The sequence below is a fragment of the Prenolepis imparis genome, unplaced genomic scaffold (genome assembly GCF_030444845.1).
Source record: "Prenolepis imparis isolate NDT839.2.m4 unplaced genomic scaffold, iyPreImpa1.0 SCAF_9, whole genome shotgun sequence".
In the NCBI taxonomy this organism is placed as follows: domain Eukaryota; kingdom Metazoa; phylum Arthropoda; class Insecta; order Hymenoptera; family Formicidae; genus Prenolepis; species Prenolepis imparis.
In genome coordinates, this window is record NW_028141167.1 from 7,169,271 (window position 1) to 7,188,653 (window position 19,383).

Here is a 19,383-nt window from a genome sequence, read left to right on the forward strand (position 1 = left end):
ATCAGCAAATGTTAACGGATAAAAAAACATATATTTTTATTTAAATTGACGTTCTATCGAATAAAATGTCTTACAATTAAAATATAATTTATAATTTTCTAGCGAAATATTAATTATTTTATAAAGAAATATTAAAGAAATTACACTTGATTTCGTGAATGTACATAAAAATTCTTCTTATCACATTAGCAAGAACATTAATTTTGAATTTATATAAAAAATACATCTATATAAAATATGAAAAGTTAAAATGGAAAAATGCATACAACGTAAAATATCTTCGCTATTTAAATATACTTTTTTTAATGATACTGCATATCGATAAAGATATACAATGAGATATGCACAATGACTTATACAAAATTGTGTGTTATCATATCAAACAAATCAAAGGTTTATAATCTCATCCATATAGCTAATACTTCTCTACAGAACATCGAGAACATTTTCCAATGCTTCTTCTAGAGAGAAGAGTGTTCTATTTATGAAACATAATTACATTAGCAGTAACTACGAAAGTCGATGAACTTTACACAGATAAGAATAAATTTCACGGAAAGATGTCTCGATTCTCATTAATTCACTTTATTTTCAAACTTTACTACGCTTTCCATTTTTCTGAAGAGTTCTAAACGCGCATTATTATTCATTCGTTTGACGTGACTTGGACTCAATCACTCGGAACGCAAGCGCACTTACGCACCGAGTTATGCTCAGACTAAACGATAGCTCGCCTAGATCAGTGATGAAAAAGCGCGCGTGTTGTCATTACATGCATCTTATCACGCACATCAAGTCGTTTCAAACGACAAAATCTTGCTATTCGATAACGTCGCGCTCACAAGTATTTAATAAAAAATTAAGAATGTTTGCGAACAAACATTACGAAAATGATATAAGATATACTATGCAACTAAATCGTTTTGTTTGTCGTCTATTGGGTATCTGGCCGTCCATAGAAACCGAACCATCAATTTTCGAAAATCTCAGCAGGATCTTGCTCATCCTGGCCTGCTATTTCCTCCTCGCTTGTGAATTAATTCCAACAATCCTGTACGTGATTATCGTCGAGAAACGTACTCGCGTCAGACTGAAACTCATATCGTCCGTGATGTTCACGATATTAGCGGTGCTCAAGTATAGCAGCCTGGTGTTCACTCAGAACCAAGTGAGAAACTGTTTGATGCGAGTGAAGGACGATTGGCAAAACGTCGCAAGCATCAGCGCTCGTGAATACATGATTGACAGAGCCAGGACAGCAAGACATTTGCTCCTCTTATGCGGTTTATTTATGTATTCTTCTGGCTTGTACTTCCGTACGGTCGTGCCATTGAGCAAGGGAAAGTTCGTTAACGATCGGAACATTACGATCAGATTCTTGCCCTGTCCGAGCTATTTCATTTTTTTCGACGGACAGATCAGTCCCGCCTACGAAATTATGTTCTTCATACAGTTCTTTTCCGGATTTATAAAATACACTATCACAGTGGCGATTTGCAGTCTCGCCGCGCTTTTTGCTATGCATCTATGCGCGCAATTGGAAATATTAATGTCATTAATAAACGATTTGATAAACGAACCCGAAGAAAAGAATCTAGCTAAAAGGCTGGCCGCGACTGTGGAATATCAGACCAGAATGCGAAAGTAAGTTTTACAGTATCTATTTTATTTATTTATCTGCACTCTCTCTGCACTCTTCTTTCTCGTTTATTCGTTTATATTGAAATCCGTGAAGTTTCCTTAATTGATTAAATTTTCTATGAATTTGAAACATAACATTAATCTTTTTTGTTTTATTAGCTTTTTATGATCTTTTCTAATATGTTAGGTCAACAAAGTTTCCTGATAAAAATCTATACCTTGCGCGCATCCCTTTATAGTTTCTTACAATTGGTGCAGAATACTCTGGAACACACGAGCCTGTTAGAAGTGATGGGATGTACGATGCTTGTATGTCTTCTAGGGCACGATATTCTTACGGTGCGCCTAGATAATTATATAATGATAAAAAGTTGCTTACTTAAAATTTATACATATAACTATTGATTTTCCAGGAGTGGGAAGATCAAAATGTTATAGCTATGTTTTCATATCTTGTTCTATTGACGTCGATTGGATTCAACATTTTTATTTTTTGTTTTATCGGTGAACAACTCTCTGTAGAGGTATGTTTATTACGAATATTACGAATCTATTATAAGTAGTATAGTGTGACGCAAAAAGAGTAAGATATGTAAATCTATCAAAGCTTTTCTGATTATTATCTATTTGACGTATATCTTGCTATTAAAACTAGGGAGAAAAATTGTCATTAACAGTGTGTACATTGGCTTGGTATCGTCTTCCGGTTGCGAAAGCACGAGTACTGATTTTAGTTATAGCCATGTCAAATATTCCGACTAAACTTAAAGCCGGAAAATTTATCGATCTTTCTATCAAAACATTTGGTGATGTAAGTAATAGATTTATTAGTAAAAAATTAGCAATATATATATATATCGCAGAAGCTCTATAAACTCAATCATTTTATTAAAAATTGTCATGCTTTTTTTTATAAAATGCTGATCTATAAATATTTAACATTTTGTAAAAAGACTAAACCTTTTTTAAAAAAGTTAATTTTATACAAGAAGCATGCAATAGATATATTACATTTTAGGTTGTTAAAACGGCTGTTACATACTTGAATCTTATTCGAAAAGTAATGGAATAAGTAATCCATGTCAAATATATGTACATGATTTTATGTACAAAATATTTAATGCATATTTCCTTTTATAATAATTGTAGATCATTATTCGTAGAACCATTAATTTCATGGAAATAAAAGTAGTAAAAATGTTATATAAAATGCAAACAACTTTTTCTTATTACAAATGCATATCCTTGAATATTTATTGCAACATATAAAATGTCTTTTCACGGATTTGAATATATTCTGTTTAGAGGATAATACATTATATACATATATCATTCGTATGTATTCAATTACATATAACTTTTTATTTGCTTGGTACGTAAGAAACAGAGAAATTAAATATATTAATTAATATAAATTTTATTATACAATTTTTAGTTATATCTTAGTTTCGAAAAAATATGATAATTATGACTTATCACGTCACGTGTTCCGTATCTCATTTGATTTTTGTTACATGATTCTGTTCTTCTTAACTGTGACAGTAAAATAGTCATTGAATATGCACAGTACGGTTGAACATATACTGTCATCAAATGATCAATACATTATCTGCCATTTTTCCCTGCTTGCTATTTTTTCTCTCTATTTTCTCGCATTTGCTACTTTCTAAAGTTGAAACTTCCTCGAAGTCTAGACTTTCCATCATGTTTCCTTCCTCGAATAAAGACATCCCCAACGTTCGCAATTTTTCCACGATTTACAAGAGAGAAAAATTGCTGTGTTTGCTACCGATCCCTTTCTATTTCCGTTTCCGTCGAAGACGCAAGCGCATCGCCGCTTGAGTTTTCCATTTCGTCACGATGCGATCAGTTTATCAGCAACATCGTGATGAAATGGATCGTCAAGTCATGTACATAAATACTTTTCATCGCGACGACATCAGACGTACCGTGCAAGTGGCGCGCGGTGTCTTAAATTTAATTGGTGTGTGGCCATCGCGCACTACTTCATCCGCATTGAAGATCGTAAAAACAAAGTTGATCAGGATTTTGTGCCAAGCTTTGCTATATGTTGTTTTTGTATCGGGCGGGCTGAAGATATCTCTTAAAGAATTGAATATGTATCGTCGCCTCAAAGTGCTCGGACCAATGTGTAACATACTGATGACTATACTCAAGCATATTGCGCTGATCTATCAAGGCGAACGACTTAAGGCCTGCATTAGATACATCGAAGAAGACTGGAGGAAAGTGAGTCCGACGCAGGATCGCAGAATTATGGTGGACAATTCGAAGATGGGGCGCAGTCTGGCGATCCTTTGCGTGGCCTTCATGTACGGTAGCGGATTCTCGTATCGCACGATTCTACCATTGTCACGTGGAGTCATCGTCACGCCGCAGAATGTGACAATCAGACCGCTGCCGTTCGATGGCTACTACATGTTCATCGACCCGCAGAAGACACCGGCTTACGAAATCATTTTCATCATCCAGCTTCTCTCCGGATTCGTGCAGTATTCGGTGACCAGCGGTGCTTGCAGTCTAGTGGCTCTACTAGTGTTGCATGCCTGTGGCCAATTACAAATTCTTATCGCCAGAATGGAAGATCTTACACAGACTGAATACTTTCCCGATAAAAACACCAATCGGAAATTGGCAGCTGTCGTAAAGCAACATATCAGGATTAAGAGGTAATACAATGCATTATTGCAATTACTTATGTCAATTAAATTATGTGAGAAAATATAATGTTCTGCTTTGCGAATAGAAATGGAAAATGATTAAAATTGAAATATTTTTACATACACATTAATATAAAATTCTAGCTTTTTAAGAGAAGTAGAAGAAACTTTGCAATACACATGTCTGGTAGAAGTAATTGGATCTACATTCGTTTTGTGCATTCTTGGTTATTATATAATAGCGGTATATGTCAACTACTTTAAATATATATGATATAAACCATATATACTCGTATATTATATATATTATTAACGATATATTGATGCGCATTTTATAGGAATGGGGAGAAAATGGTATGACGCCAATTGTAATTTATACTACAGTTCTTTTAACATTTATCTTTAATATTTTCATATTATGCTTTATCGGTCAGCTTCTTACGGATCAGGTATTTACTGGTCATTTGATAAGAATGATAATATAGTTGCTAATCTGTAATCATACAAATTACTCTCCCAGAACACGAAAATGTATATAACTTCCTGTACTCTTGATTGGTATCGCATTCCTCACAAAACAGCTCAAGGTCTTATTTTGATAATCGCAGTGTCTAGTGTGCCTGTTAAAATTACCGCGGGAAAATTTATGGATCTATCTCTCTATAGCTTTGGTGCTGTAAGTATTTCATTTTACATACTTCTTCTATTCATATATTTTATTCGTTTTAAATGTTGCAAAAAAATTCGAATCTTTTAACAATTTAATATTTTGAATCATCATCGAATATGCAATTACGTGATTTTTAGATCATAAGGACATCAGTTGCATATCTAAATCTTTTACGTACGAGCGGCGTTTAAAGCTGAAAAATTAATTAGAAGAAAATGAGTTTTATTCATAGGAAATTTAAGATTTTTATCGAATGTAAATAGCACTGTTTGCAAATGGCACTAATTGATGCAAGCACGAAAATCTCATTATGTTTATATACTAGAAATTCAATATAAATTAATCTCTTTACATTCGTATACTATTTTATATTTACATGTATTATTATCATGTTGTATAATTTATAATTAAACGAGACACACTTTCATATTAGGACAAAACTAATTTCTTAACAACCAATAATAAATCACACTTAAAATTTATTAAATTATAATGGAGATAAAGGCTCTATTATATTCGAATGAAAGATTAAAGAAATAGGTTAATAAGAGCCGGTGCGTTGAAAATATTGCGTTCAACAAAAAATTTTGCGTTCTTATTTCCGACCCACCGACTCTTATTAACCTATTCCTTTAATCCTTCATTCTAATATTTATTAACATTTAATTATTTATGACATTCACAAGAATACATACATATACAGACTTGTACAATATATGTATATGTCATATATATGTCATGTACGCGCAAACGATCGTGATCCCATAATTGATGCAAGCAAGACTTTGCGAAGCATTTACTTATCCTGTGTAATATTCTACATTTGTCTATTTCATCAGCTTTTATTATAGCATGTACGATTATGCTAAGCACGGAAAAATTCGTTGACATAAAAATGTCACGAATAAACATTTATCGTATTTAAGCTATTTCATTCTATTCGACAAATAAATTAATTCTACGCATAAGATCACATTCTTTTATACAATTTCTTCTGGATTCTTAATATATCATCATAAGATATTAAATACACCATAATGGTGATCTATAATACTCAACGCTGATCAATGTATTCAGCACTATGTTCACATATGTGCGCAATTGGAAATGCTTAATGGACACTTTGATAAATGAAGAAGAAAGAATTTGGAGAAAAGACTGCTCATAATCGTAGAATACTAGATCAAAATGTGGAAATAAGTTTTGCTATGCTTATCTTATTTATTGTGTGTGCTTATCTTATCTATCGTGTCTCTTATAAATAGAAATTGATCAATTCCACTTTTCGTAAATTTCTTAATTTACTATTATTTAAAAAATAGAATTGATTTTCTAAAATAAGGTTCACATGTCTTTTTTTATTTGTCTTAATCTGTTCTTTTTATTCACTTTTTATATTAAATTTAGTATCTGTAGAGTTTTTAAAGAATCGATCATTTTATGCGAAGTCGATATATAATAACGATATCAACAATTCCCTATAAATATCATATAAATTGATTGTAGAGAAAGTAATTATATGTGTAATTATATGTGCAATTAACAGACAAGAAATATGTCAGATATATATATTTTTTTATTTTTAATTCTTGATTTTTATTTCATTTGCAAGATAATGGAATTTAGAAATGTTTTGTACAAGACGTTAGAAGTAATCCTTTATGTATAAAATGTTTAACTATATATTTTCTTGTAGATGTAAACATAATCGTCTTGATAAAATATTAATTATTTCATATAAAAATAAAAACAATAGAGTATAAAAATGTTACTTAAGATACAAATTTTTTTATAAACATTTATTTGAAAAAATAAGATACTTTGCGAAAGAAAAGAAAACACCTTTTTGATTCAAATATATTTCCTTTATGGAAAGATGCATCATATCATTAATGTGTAAGTATAATTAACTCTGACCTTTTATTTACGCAGAAAAGAACATCCGCACAAGAAAAAACTTTATACAAATTATCTCATTCATCATTATTTCTTTATCTTATTGTTAGTTTCTGAAGAAAGTTGCCATTTATAAATTATCATGTTATGTATCACGCAATCTCTCTATATGCTCTCTTTATTTCGATCCGATATTTTTTACTTAACCTGTTGCAGTAAAATAGTCATTGAGCACAGAACACGTGCATCGTCATCAAACGATCAATACATTTTTCTCCGCCGTGCCTGCTATCTTTTCTCTCTATTTTCTCGTATATTTCCGTAACTTTGCGAATCCCCTTTCTCGAACGTCCTTAACTTTTCCGTGACTATAAAAGAGAAGGAAGATTGTGGATAATAATCTCTATACCTACGACCGATCCCACTTCCCTTTCGCTTCCATTAAAAACGCAAGCGCGCTGACATTACGTTTCCCATTCCACGTCAGTGCGTTGACCAGTTCTTTAGTAACATTTAGATCAAATGGACCGTCAAACAAGTAATTTCCATCGCGACGACATCAGACGCACCGTGCAAGTGACACGCTGTGTTTTAAATTTGATTGGCGTATGGCCATCGCGAGACGATTCGTCCGCTTTCAAGACTGCCCAGATAAAGATGCTCAGAATTTTGTGCCAGGCTCTACTGTATTTCATCTTCGTGCCGGGAGTGCTGAAAATGTTTCTCAAGGAGACGAACACGCGTCGTCGCCTCAAAATGATCGGTCCTATGTGCAACTGTCTGATGGCTGTGCTGAAGCATGCGGCGCTAATTTTCCGGAGCGACCGCATCAAGGAATGCATCAGACACATCGAGGAAGACTGGAGGAAGCTGACCTTAACGAAGGACCGCAAGATCATGATGGGCAATTCCAGAATCGGTCGCAGTCTCGCCATCCTCTGTGTAGCCTTCGTGTATGGCAGCGGATTTTCGTATCGCACTATCATGCCCTTGTCACGCGGGGTCATCATCACACCGCAAAACGTAACGATCAGACCGATGGGATTCGACGGTTATTACGTATTCGTGGACCCGCAGAGAACACCTGCTTACGAAATCATCTTCATTATTCAGTTTCTTTCCGGATTCGTGCAGTACTCGGTAACCAGTGGTGCCTGCAGTCTGGCAGCTCTTCTGGTACTGCACGCCTGTGGTCAATTGAAAATTCTTATCACCAGAATGGAAGATCTCACGCAAACAAAACATTTTTACGACAAAAACGTCAATCGGAAATTAGCGGATGTTGTAAAACAACATATCAGGATTAAGAGGTAATACAATTCATTATGCGATCAATCAAATCAATTGAATTGTATGCTAGAAATATTTTATGACATACTGCTTTATGATTATAAATGAGAAATTAATAAAAATAAGATACTTTCATTAATATCACTTTAGCTTTTTAAGCAAAGCAGAAGAAACTTTACAATACACGTGTCTGATAGAAGTAGTTGGATGCACATTCATTTTGTGCCTTCTTGGATATTATATAATAATGGTGCGGAAAATATATTTTGAATAAGTATGATATAAAAAAATCAAAAATATGATTAATAATGTAAAAGACATTTCTAATGCGCGTTTTATAGGAGTGGGAAGATAAAAATGCTGTGTCTATGACAACGTACACTATACTTCTTTTAACATTCATCTTTAATATTTTCATATTGTGCTTTATCGGCGAACTTCTCACGGACCAGGTATCGAGCACAAATAATTATTTAATAAAAAAAAATCGTTAATTTTATATGATTATCTTTTTAGAGTATAAAAATGTATATTACTTCCTGTACTCTCGATTGGTATCGTATCCCTCACAAAACTGCTCGCAGTCTCGTTTTGATAATCGCAGTGTCTAGTATACCTGTTAAAATCACCGCGGGAAAATTTATGGATCTATCTCTCAATAGTTTTGGTGCCGTAAGTGTTTCCATATTTCATAAATTTTTCATATTTATATATATAGTTCCAAACATTACGGATAAAGCTTTGTCATGTAAATCTTAATAAATCACAAATTATTGAATCAAATGTATAATTATATATTATTTCAGATTATGCGAACATCAGTGGCATATCTAAATATATTACGTAAAGCCAGCATTTAAACAGTAAAGTTGTAGTTAATTAAACAAAAAAGTAATATCTATCCGTAGAAAATATAAACTGAAATCTATGGATATCTATCAAATGTAAATAGCACAATATGTAGCACAGCATTAATTAACGCAATAACGAAAATTTTCGAATTTTTTATTCTTATTTATATTAGAATATATATAAACGTATTTTCGTTTACATTCATGTATCTTTTTATATTATGATGTCCCGTTTATAATTTATAATTAAATAATCGTGTCAGCATAACAAACTTCTTAATCAGTAATGAACCGTAATATTTTACTTACATGACATCCTGCTTATTTATATGACGTAATATAGGTTCAAACTTTGGAAATTATCACATGGTCACGAGAGACGGTCTTTCTCTTTGCTCGTCCACGTCGCATTTAACCGGAAATTTGGCATGCTAAATTCGCAATCTCTTTCTCGCATGACCCTTCATTACGCGCAGCCGTTTCGTACACGCAAGCGCACTGTACATGACCACTGTACCGTACCAGAAAGAGAGAGCCCATCTATCATTATACAGTTATGCTCGAGCTTCTAGCCCCGCTTGACCATCTGTTATTCGTAAACCGAAATGCAATAACATTGTTGACGAAATTAACGGAAATTCGTAACAATAAAAAAAACGTGACTGACGCAAAATTCACGAATTTCGCGATCAAACTCATTGTGTGTAAAATTTCAGCTTAACAAACACTAAAATACAGTCAGAAATGAAGCTAATTACTAAGGAACGTTCGTCGAAAACAATTCAAGCAAACGAAAACGATTTTAATTACGCGGTTCAAGTAACTCGCGTTATTCTGCGTATGATCGGCGCATGGCCGATCCCGAGATTCGCGTCCAACGCGGAAAGAATCGCGATCCGCTTGCAGAACGTTGTTTGCTATTTTTTATGTGTGTTCATTCTCGTGCCGGGTCTTCTATTAATATTCCTAAAGGAACGCGACTTCAAACGAAGAGTCAGATTAACAGGACCGCTTTTGAACTGTTGGATGGGTTGCCTAAAATACAGTCTATTCATTTATTACGCGAAAAAAATCCAATTATGCCTAGAACAGGCACAGCAGGATTGGCAGAGCACAATCAACTGGAGCGATCGAAAAATGATGCTGTCTAAAGCGAAAACGGGCCGAAAGTTCGCGATCTTTTCAGCTGTATTCATGTACGTCGGCGGGCTGTCTTATCGTACTATCGTACCATTATCGAAAGGACGAATATTGACGCCGATGAATACTACGATAAGAGTTCTCTCGTGCCCCAGTTACTTTGTCAAGTTCGACGAGCAGGAGTCGCCGGCATACGAGATCGTCTTTATCCTGCAATTCTTCGCAGGATTTCTCACTTATTCGATGACGTGCGGTGCGGCCGGGCTAGCAGCATTCTTCATCATGCATGTTTGCGGACAGATGAGTGTTTTAATCGACAAACTGCAGCGTCTCAACGACATGACGGAACCCGAGGATCGAGCTGTCGCGACTTTGTTGGCTGACATTGTGGAACATCAAACAAGAGTCAAAAAGTGAGTTAATAAAAATGATCAAATGAGGAAGAAAAAGAGATTTTCATGTAAACGTTTTTTTTTATATTTTTGTTAAGTAAGAGGATAGTCATAAAATATATAATTATAGATATATAATTAATTGTAGAGTTTGTATGACTGTGTCGGCATAAAAAGCTGCAGAAATTTCCTTTAAATTATAATTATTATGAAAAATATTCTGGCAGAAATTTTAATATATATATTGCAAGTCAAAAATAAAAGGCTACAAATGACTTTTATGATTTTTATTTTTAGCATTTTGTTAATTATATACCTGTATTGTAATAATGTTATAAATAGAAAATTCCATAAATATTAGCAATTTCTAACTGTTATATATATAATTAAGCTATTAGACAAACTGTTCATTTACAGTTTCTTGACACAAGTAGAGGAAGCTATGCGATTCATATGGTTAGTGGAAATAGTAGGATCTACTATACTCTTATGTCTCACAGGATATTATGTCATTATGGTAATCATGAAAAAAATATATTTTACGAGAATTTGCATAATCAATTTGAAGCTGATAATTATCAAACAGAAGAGAACTAATATAATATTCATAGATTATTATAATTTATTATTAGAATTATAATTTTATATAATAAAATTTATCTAGTATAGTAATTAATTTTATAGGAATGGGAGAGTAGCGATTCTACAGCCATGTTAACTATGTCCGTCATACTTACATCTTTCATTATTTCTATTTTTACTAATTGTTATGTCGGCCAACTTTTGACAGATCAGGTATCGAGCAATATTTGCATTATATTTGCTGTGAAAATTAGATATCAATATTCTCAAGAGCACTGCTTAATAATATATAATCGATAATTTTAATAGAGCCTCAAGGTTGGATTAACAACATCTACGATAAATTGGCATCGTCTTCCGCATAAAAGGGCCCGTTCTTTAATCCTGATAATGGCAGTTTCCAATATTCCGTCAAAAATCTCCGCAGGGAGAATGATAGAAATGTCGCTACCCACATTCAGTAACGTGAGTATAGAAGTTTATCATTTTCAAGGTTTGTCAGCCGTAAATCACGCAATTTATTTCGTTACTTCATAGATTATCAGAACATCGATGGCGTACTTTAATCTGCTTCGAAAATTTATCATGTAATTTCATATCTTCAATGAACCTTCCATGGTTTAGATACCATAACGATATGAGATACTCGAACATTTAATCTGTAATCGTAATTATTTTTGACATAAATGAACAAGATTTGCCAACAAATATTTCTTCTTCTTCTAATTCCATTTTTCTATTTTTATCAATGAGAAATTTTATAAGAAGTCAGAGAAAGACGCAGAGCTTTTTAATTAATTTATTAAAACCTAATTTTAAGATTAGATATTGCACAAATTTGGCCGTTTATTTCATTAGCAATTCACGTAGAGTTCACTATTAGTTTAGCATAGTCCCTGTTTATAAGATCCATGATCTGATACAAAATAGTAAGTGAATTAAAGAGACTGTCCTATGTGAATCGATTCTATAATTACTTGCGGCAAAAAATCGCGCACACGCAACTCATAGTACCAAACTTTTAAACTGCGCCGAATCACCGTAGTTGCAAAGGTGTTTCACTAAAATGTTTGCGAATAAACATTACGAAAATGATATAAAATATACCATGCAACCAAATCATTTTATTTGTCGTCTATTGGGTATCTGGCCGTCCATGGAGACCGAGCTTTACATGACATAATAATGTAAGTAAAATACATATTACGATTCATTTTGTAAGTTTGTTATGCCGATATTTTTATTTAATTAAAAATTATAAACGGGATATCATAATATAGAAAGATATACAAATGTAAACGAAAATACGTTTATATTTCTAATATAAATAAGAACAAAAAATTCTAAAATTTTCGTGATTGCGTTAATTAATGTTACATATTGTGCTATTTACACATTCGACAGAAATCTATAGATTTTAGTTTAGATTTTACTTTTTTGCTTACTTAATTACAACTTTACTATTTAAATGCTGATATATTTATTTCAATAATTTGTGATTTATTAAGATTTACAAGACAAAGTTTCATCCGTACTGTTTGGAACTATATATACATATGTATAAACATGAACAAATTATAAAATAGAAACACTTATGGCACCAAAATTATTGAGAGATATAAATCCATAAATTTTCCCGCGGTGATTTTAACAGGTACATTAGATACTGTGATTATCAAAACGAGACTTTGAGCAGCTTTGTGAGGGGTGCAATACCAATCAAAAGTACAGGACATCCTGCTTTATTTGCATGATATGATATGAGAGCGAGTCAAACTTTGGGAATTACCACCTGGTGCCACGAATGACGGTCTTTCTTTTTGCTTTTCAATATCGCATTTAACCGGAAGTTTGGCATGCTAAATTTGCAATCTTTTTCTCATATGCCTCTTTATTACGTGCAGCCGTTTCGTGCACGCAAGCGCACTGCACATTGTATTTATCAGAAAAAGAGAAACCATCTATCATTACACACACCTATGCAGTTATGCTCGAGCCTTTAGCTTCGCCTGACCATCTGTTATTCGTAAACCGCAATGCAATAATATTGTTGACGAAATTAACGGAAATTCTTAACAGTCAAAAAAGAACGTGGCTGGCGCGAATTTCGCGAACAAACTCATTGCGTGTAAAATTTCAGCTTAATAAATATTAAAATACTGTCAGAAATGAAGTTAATTACTAAGGAACGTTCGTCGAAAGCGATTCTAGCGAACGAAAACGATTTTAATTACGCAGTTCAAGTGACTCGCGTTATTCTGCGAATAATCGGTATATGGCCGATCCCGAGATTTGCGTCCAACACGAAAAGAATCGCGATCCGCTTACAGAACGTTGTTTGCTACTTTTTATTTGCGTTTATTCTCGTGCCGGGTCTTCTATTAATATTCTTAAAGGAACGTGACTCCAAACGAAGGGTCAAATTAACAGGACCGCTTTTGAACTGTTGGATAAGTTGCATGAAGTACAGTCTATTCATTTATTACGCGAAAGAAATCCAATCGTGCCTGGAACAGGCATGGCAAGATTGGCAGAGCACGATCAACTGGAGCGATCGAAATATGATGCTGTCCAAGGCAAGAACGGGTCGAAAGTTCGCGATCTTCTCCGCCGCCTTCATTTACGTCGGCGGGCTATCTTTTCGTACTATCCTACCACTTTCGAAAGGACGAATATTGACGCCGATGAATACTACGATAAGAGTACTCGCGTGCCCCAGTTACTTTGTCAAGTTTAACGAGCAGGAGTCCCCTGCATACGAAATCGTTTTTATCTTGCAATTCTTCGCTGGATTTCTCACTTATTCGATGACGTGTGGTGTAGCCGGGCTAGCGGCATTCTTTATTATGCACGTTTGCGGGCAGCTGAGTGTTTTGATCGGCAAACTGCAGCGTCTCAATGACATGACGGAACCTGAGGATCTAACTGTCGCGATTTTGCTGGCTGACATTGTGGAACATCAAATAAAAGTGAAAAAGTGAGTAAATAAAAATTATTAAATAAGGGAGAAGAAAATATTATGTAAATCTTTTTTTTTTAATATTATATATTATTATATAGATATATAATTAATTGTAGAATTTGTATGACTGTGTCGGCATGAAAATGTCGGCTGCAGAAATTTCCTTTAAATTAGAATTATTATGAAAAATATTCTGGCAGAAATTTTAATATATATATATTGCAAGAGTCAAATAATATATATATATAAAAGGCTACAAATGACTTTTATGATTTTTATTTTTAGCATTTTGTTAATTATATACTTGTATTGTAATAATGATATAAATAGAAAATTCCATAAATATTAGCAATTTTTAACTCTTAATTAAGCTGTTGGATAAACTGTTCATTTACAGTTTCTTGATACAAGTGGAGGAAGCTATGCGATTTATATGGTTAGTGGAAATAGTAGGGTCTACTCTATTCTTATGTCTCACAGGATATTATATTATTATGGTAATCATGAAAAAAAAATACTTTCCACGAAAGTTTATATAATCAATTTGACGCTAATAATTTTTTTTATCAAATAAAAAAAGTTAATAAATATAAGTAATAGTATTTATAGATTATTATAGTTTAATTATTAGAATTATAATTGTATATAATAAAATTTATAATATATAATATAATATTTATATAATAAAATTCATTTATTATAGTATTAATTTTATAGGAATGGGAGAGTAGCAATTCTACAGCCATGTTAACTTATTCTGTAATGCTCACATCTTTCATTATTTCTATTTTTACTAATTGTTATGTCGGTCAACTTTTGACAGATCAGGTATCGAGCATTATTTGCATTACTTTCGCTGTGAAAATTAGATATCAACGTTCTCAAGAGCACTGCTTAAAAATATAATCGATAATTCTGACAGAGCATCAAGCTTGGATTGACAACATCTACGATGAATTGGCATCGTCTTCCGCTTAAAAGGGCCCGTACTTTAATCCTGATAATAGCGGTTTCCAATATTCCAGCAAAAATTTCCGCAGGCAGAATAATAGAAATGTCGTTATCTACATTTAGTAACGTGAGTATAGAAGTTTATCATTTTCAAAGTTTGTCAGCCGTAAATCACGCAATTTGTTTCGTTATTTTATAGATTATCAGAACATCAATAGCGTACTTTAATCTGCTTCGAAAATTTGTCACATAATTTCATATCTTTAATAAACCTTCTATAACTTAGATATCATAAAGATACTTGAACATTCAATCTGTAATCGTCATTATTTGACACAAATGAACAAGGTTTGCCAACAAATATTTCTTCTTCTTCTAATTCCTTGTTTCTATTTTTATCAATAAGAAATTTTAAGAAGTCAGAGAGAGATGCAGAGCTTTTTAATTAATTAATTTATTAAAATCTAATTTTAAGATTAGATATTGCACAAGTTCGGCCTTTTACGTCATTATCAATTCACGTAGAGTTCACTGTTTAGCATAGCCCCTGTTTATAAAATCCATGATCCGACACAAAATAATAAATGCACCAAAGAGATTGTCCCATGTGAATCGATCCTATAATTACTCGCAAAAAATTGCGCACACGCAACCCATAGTACCGAACTTTTAACTGCGCTGAACCATCGGTGGTTGCGAAAGTGATTCACCTACGCAGACGCAAAAGTGTACACAATATAGCCGGCAAGTTTCGTCGTAGTTTCGTCTATATCAGTCGTGATCGTGCAATCGTCTCGCGAACAAATATCGGTAGAAAATTTATTTTTCCTCGTCGGTCCATATCATGTCCGAATTCGCGGATTTACGCAATTCTAACTACGAGGACGACATAAGATATACCGTGCAAGTGCACAGATTGATCCTGGGATTGATCGGCGTATGGCCGATTTTGGAAAAACCCCGGCTTCATAAAAGACTTTTAAAAGGACTCCTTCAAACGGTATGCTGCTTCCTGCTGTCCTTCAACCTGATACCGTGGACATTGTACATGCTTCTGATCTTGGACACGTTCAAGAGCAGACTGAGAATGATCGGCGCGTTCTGTTTTTACACGATGGTACCCGCCATGTATTGCACGCTTATGTTACGGGAGAATAGCATTAGAGAATGCGTGAAACACATGGAGAAGGACTGGCAAAATGTCCGAGACGCGAACGATCGTAGAATTATGTTGAATCGGGCGAAAGCCGGGCGTTTCATTGTCATTTGCACCACGATATTCCTGTTCACCAGCGGCTTTACTTATCGTCTGATACAGCCGATAGTCCGCGGCAAGATCGTCATCAATGGAAATGTTACTATCAGACCGCTGGTGCAAGGCAATTACTACATCTTTTTCGATCCACAGCGGAGTCCCGCCTACGAAATCGTGTTCTCGATGCATTTATTAACCGGTATCGTTATATATATCGTTATGACGAGTGTTTGTGGCGTCACCGCGTTGTTTACTATGCACGCTTGCGGACAACTCGAGATGTTGGCCACTTGGCTGGAGAATCTGTCAAATGAAGATCAGTGGTCCAAAAAGAATCACGCTGCTGCTCGAAAATTGGCGACGATCATCATGCATCACATGAGGATACGTAGGTGAGCAGCTGGTGTTAATTTTTTATTCAATTTTCCTGTATTTGCGATTTTTGTTTTTATATAAAAAAATTATATATTAAAATTAATTGTTTTATACTTTTTAAGATCAGCTTTGCAAGTGTTTTTTTATTGAATATTTAACTCATTGTCAATTGTCAGAAATATTGACAATTATTTATTGGATTATTGATCTTTCACAATTCTAGATTTATAAAAATATTTGTTTAAAGTATAATATTAATAAAAATATTTTATTAACTTAAACAAAATATTCTTTAATGTACGTGTAATATTAGAGATTATCCGATACGATATTGATTTCTAGATTTTTACATCGCATACAACACCTAGTAGGAGAAATGTGTTTTATCGAGATTATTGGCAGCACTTTAATATTGTGTTTGCTAGGTTATTACGTGATAACGGTATGCAAAATAGTAGTAACATTTGTTATTAATCGATTCATTTACATCGCACACAGATCTTCAATGTATATACTTTAATTTTTTTTAAATAAAATAATACGTTTTAGGGATGGGAACGAAACGATGCACTCTCCTTTTTAACATATGCCATAATGCTTACATCTTTCACTTTCAATATTTTTATATTGTGTTATATTGGAGAGATATTAAGTACTCAGGTAGGATACATAAAACAGATAACAAAAATGTGTACAGATACATCAAATATATTCATAATCGGAAAAATTTATCAAAATAAAAACTAAATAATAATAATAATAATAACAAAGAATATACGTACAGTTTGAAAAAAAATTATAGTGAAACAAAAAATATATACTAATAAAATGCACTCCTTTCACTTTGCACAGGGGAGTAAAGTATACATAACTTGCTGCACGATCGATTGGTATTGCCTGCCTAATAAACAAGCTCGTTATCTTATCTTAGTGATTGCTATGGCTAATTATCCTACTAAGCTTACGGCGGGTAAAGTGATGGATCTTTCATTCAGCAGTTTCGGTGCTGTAAGCAATTTGATCTCTTTTGATATGACTTTGAATATGACAACAGATAAAATTTTTTCATGATTACTACATGTGTGTATTATACGAGATCAATATATATATTATATAATTACAATATACATATATATTTTATGCATAATATGCATATTAAGTTTTATTTCATCTTTTTAGGTTATTAGAACCGCAATGACTTATTTAAACTTACTGCGGACAGTCACTGTGTAATCACGCAATATTATGTATTATATGTGAGAAGTCGTATTTATATAATTGTATTATAATATATAGGACACATATTTATAATTTAAATTTTTAAATGCATTTATCTAATTTTGCTTTTAACTTCCAGAGATTTTTACCATATTAAAATACTATTATACCTGTCCATATCATTAAAAAAAAATCATAATTAATGCTTTAATTATTTATCAAAAATATTACTAATGAAATGATTACACATGATAAAGTGATATCTAGAATAATTTTTTTTTAACACTATCTTTTACAACCTATTTCTCAAACTGTTTTAAAATACAATTCGAAGAGAGAGATTTTCTTTTTTGCCATATACACACGTTGTAGAAATCAAGATATATCATCAGCTAGTGCTTATATCTTCCTGCACAATTTTCTGAAATAGAACCAGTCAAAAGTATAATATTTCTTTCTCGTGTCAACGCAATAACTATTATAAAACGTATCTTACAAAAAACAGCTCTGCAAAACAAGATGCACATTGTATTTCTCTCAAGTAAGAGATACACGAAGAACCATAAAAAGATGTTGGAGGATGCCAATTTGATCATCTCGGTTAATGATCATCTATGGCGATTTCATATACGGCAATATGTTCTGCTTTATTATGTCGCAGTGCCGCTGCCTTGCATCAAGATTATGGGGAAGGATCGAAAAAACCGGAAATTGGCATATATGGTGCCAAGGGATAATACCTGACGCAGTTTTGCTAACGAAATTTTCTATTTCGTCTAGCTACTGTTTAACTTCTCTGCTCACAATGTCATGAAGGCCACATACGATTTGATAGTGTACACGTTTGCGACTAGATGCTCATGTTCTAAACTATTTGATTGACTATCAGGAGGGCATTAACGATTAACAATACCATGGACGAAAGACTGTGAGTAGCATTCAACTGCATGTGTGTATGTACACATCTTGAAATAAGTCTAATTTTAAAATATTGCAGAAATGTATATCGTTTGTCAAACAATGTCAAAAATTTAATTAAGCCATTGTTTTATGATAATAATAAAATAAATTAAAAGTGAGATAGATAACTTTTAGCGTTCTGATTAAAAAAAAAAAATTATGTCACATACATACATGTGAAATAAATACTTTATCTTTAAAAAAAAAAAGAGATATTTGCTAATTTTCCGCGTTTTAGCTTTATAACGCTAACCGAGAATGTGTTGCACGTGATATAATTTCATTAATTTTAGAATGTACGATGAATATATATTTTCTTGCATATTATTGTAGATATTAAAAAATGATACATATATATCTATTTCTTTCTCACATATTCTTTATAAATTTTATTAAAATAATAAATTATATAAAATGCACGCAATATATTATATTTTACTGTAGAACATGATAAATCCATATTTCTTGGATTTATATAAGAAACATATTACAATAATATAAATATTCCTACATATCATA

The 19,383-nt window shown here is 32.8% G+C and overlaps 5 protein-coding genes across 5 annotated transcripts; all 5 read left to right on the plus strand.

Annotated features, from left to right (window-relative positions):
- The first annotated feature begins 820 nt into the window (after nt 1-820).
- Nucleotides 821-2,723, plus strand: LOC145940574 (odorant receptor 4-like). The gene is made up of 5 exons (XM_083045900.1): nt 821-1,644; nt 1,881-1,980; nt 2,055-2,165; nt 2,297-2,452; nt 2,660-2,723. The coding sequence occupies exons 1-5, from the start codon at nt 866-868 to the stop codon at nt 2,711-2,713; spliced, it is 1,200 nt and encodes a 399-aa protein (XP_082902026.1). The 5' UTR covers nt 821-865; the 3' UTR covers nt 2,714-2,723.
- A 577-nt stretch (nt 2,724-3,300) lies between these two features.
- LOC145940577 (4-vinylanisole receptor-like) lies at nt 3,301-5,183 on the plus strand. Its single transcript, XM_083045902.1, has 5 exons — nt 3,301-4,331; nt 4,467-4,566; nt 4,661-4,771; nt 4,843-4,998; nt 5,130-5,183. Exons 1-5 carry the CDS (start codon nt 3,502-3,504, stop codon nt 5,181-5,183), a joined length of 1,251 nt encoding a protein of 416 aa, XP_082902028.1. The 5' UTR covers nt 3,301-3,501.
- Nucleotides 5,184-7,161: 1,978 nt separating this feature from the next.
- Nucleotides 7,162-9,601, plus strand: LOC145940948 (odorant receptor 4-like). The gene is made up of 5 exons (XM_083046621.1): nt 7,162-8,198; nt 8,329-8,428; nt 8,520-8,630; nt 8,695-8,850; nt 9,506-9,601. The coding sequence occupies exons 1-5, from the start codon at nt 7,411-7,413 to the stop codon at nt 9,599-9,601; spliced, it is 1,251 nt and encodes a 416-aa protein (XP_082902747.1). The 5' UTR covers nt 7,162-7,410.
- Nucleotides 9,602-9,773: 172 nt separating this feature from the next.
- On the plus strand, nt 9,774-15,309 carry LOC145940952 (uncharacterized). Its single transcript, XM_083046636.1, has 10 exons — nt 9,774-10,582; nt 10,979-11,078; nt 11,246-11,356; nt 11,453-11,608; nt 11,681-11,730; nt 13,284-14,120; nt 14,503-14,602; nt 14,823-14,933; nt 15,028-15,183; nt 15,256-15,309. Exons 1-10 carry the CDS (start codon nt 9,774-9,776, stop codon nt 15,307-15,309), a joined length of 2,484 nt encoding a protein of 827 aa, XP_082902762.1.
- A 320-nt stretch (nt 15,310-15,629) lies between these two features.
- Nucleotides 15,630-18,071, plus strand: LOC145940571 (odorant receptor 4-like). Its single transcript, XM_083045898.1, has 5 exons — nt 15,630-16,703; nt 17,029-17,128; nt 17,236-17,346; nt 17,539-17,694; nt 17,866-18,071. Exons 1-5 carry the CDS (start codon nt 15,901-15,903, stop codon nt 17,917-17,919), a joined length of 1,224 nt encoding a protein of 407 aa, XP_082902024.1. The 5' UTR covers nt 15,630-15,900; the 3' UTR covers nt 17,920-18,071.
- Nucleotides 18,072-19,383: the final 1,312 nt, after the last annotated feature.

Bases quoted from the DNA above. Each gene is read 5' to 3' on its own strand.
- LOC145940574 (XM_083045900.1), top strand. From the start codon at position 866: ATGTTTGCGAACAAACATTACGAAAATGATATAAGATATACTATGCAA. The intron at 1,645-1,880 runs GTAAGTTTTACA...ATCCCTTTATAG, and splicing joins TATCAGACCAGAATGCGAAA to TTTCTTACAATTGGTGCAGA. The intron at 2,166-2,296 runs GTATGTTTATTA...TATTAAAACTAG, and splicing joins GTGAACAACTCTCTGTAGAG to GGAGAAAAATTGTCATTAAC.
- LOC145940577 (XM_083045902.1), top strand. From the start codon at position 3,502: ATGCGATCAGTTTATCAGCAACATCGTGATGAAATGGATCGTCAAGTC. The intron at 4,567-4,660 runs GTATATGTCAAC...CGCATTTTATAG, and splicing joins TTGGTTATTATATAATAGCG to GAATGGGGAGAAAATGGTAT. The intron at 4,999-5,129 runs GTAAGTATTTCA...CGTGATTTTTAG, and splicing joins CTCTCTATAGCTTTGGTGCT to ATCATAAGGACATCAGTTGC.
- LOC145940948 (XM_083046621.1), top strand. From the start codon at position 7,411: ATGGACCGTCAAACAAGTAATTTCCATCGCGACGACATCAGACGCACC. The intron at 8,429-8,519 runs GTGCGGAAAATA...CGCGTTTTATAG, and splicing joins TTGGATATTATATAATAATG to GAGTGGGAAGATAAAAATGC. The intron at 8,631-8,694 runs GTATCGAGCACA...TTATCTTTTTAG, and splicing joins GCGAACTTCTCACGGACCAG to AGTATAAAAATGTATATTAC.
- LOC145940952 (XM_083046636.1), top strand. From the start codon at position 9,774: ATGAAGCTAATTACTAAGGAACGTTCGTCGAAAACAATTCAAGCAAAC. The intron at 11,357-11,452 runs GTATCGAGCAAT...TAATTTTAATAG, and splicing joins GCCAACTTTTGACAGATCAG to AGCCTCAAGGTTGGATTAAC. The intron at 14,934-15,027 runs GTATCGAGCATT...TAATTCTGACAG, and splicing joins GTCAACTTTTGACAGATCAG to AGCATCAAGCTTGGATTGAC.
- LOC145940571 (XM_083045898.1), top strand. From the start codon at position 15,901: ATGTCCGAATTCGCGGATTTACGCAATTCTAACTACGAGGACGACATA. The intron at 17,129-17,235 runs GTATGCAAAATA...AATACGTTTTAG, and splicing joins TAGGTTATTACGTGATAACG to GGATGGGAACGAAACGATGC. The intron at 17,695-17,865 runs GTAAGCAATTTG...TCATCTTTTTAG, and splicing joins CATTCAGCAGTTTCGGTGCT to GTTATTAGAACCGCAATGAC.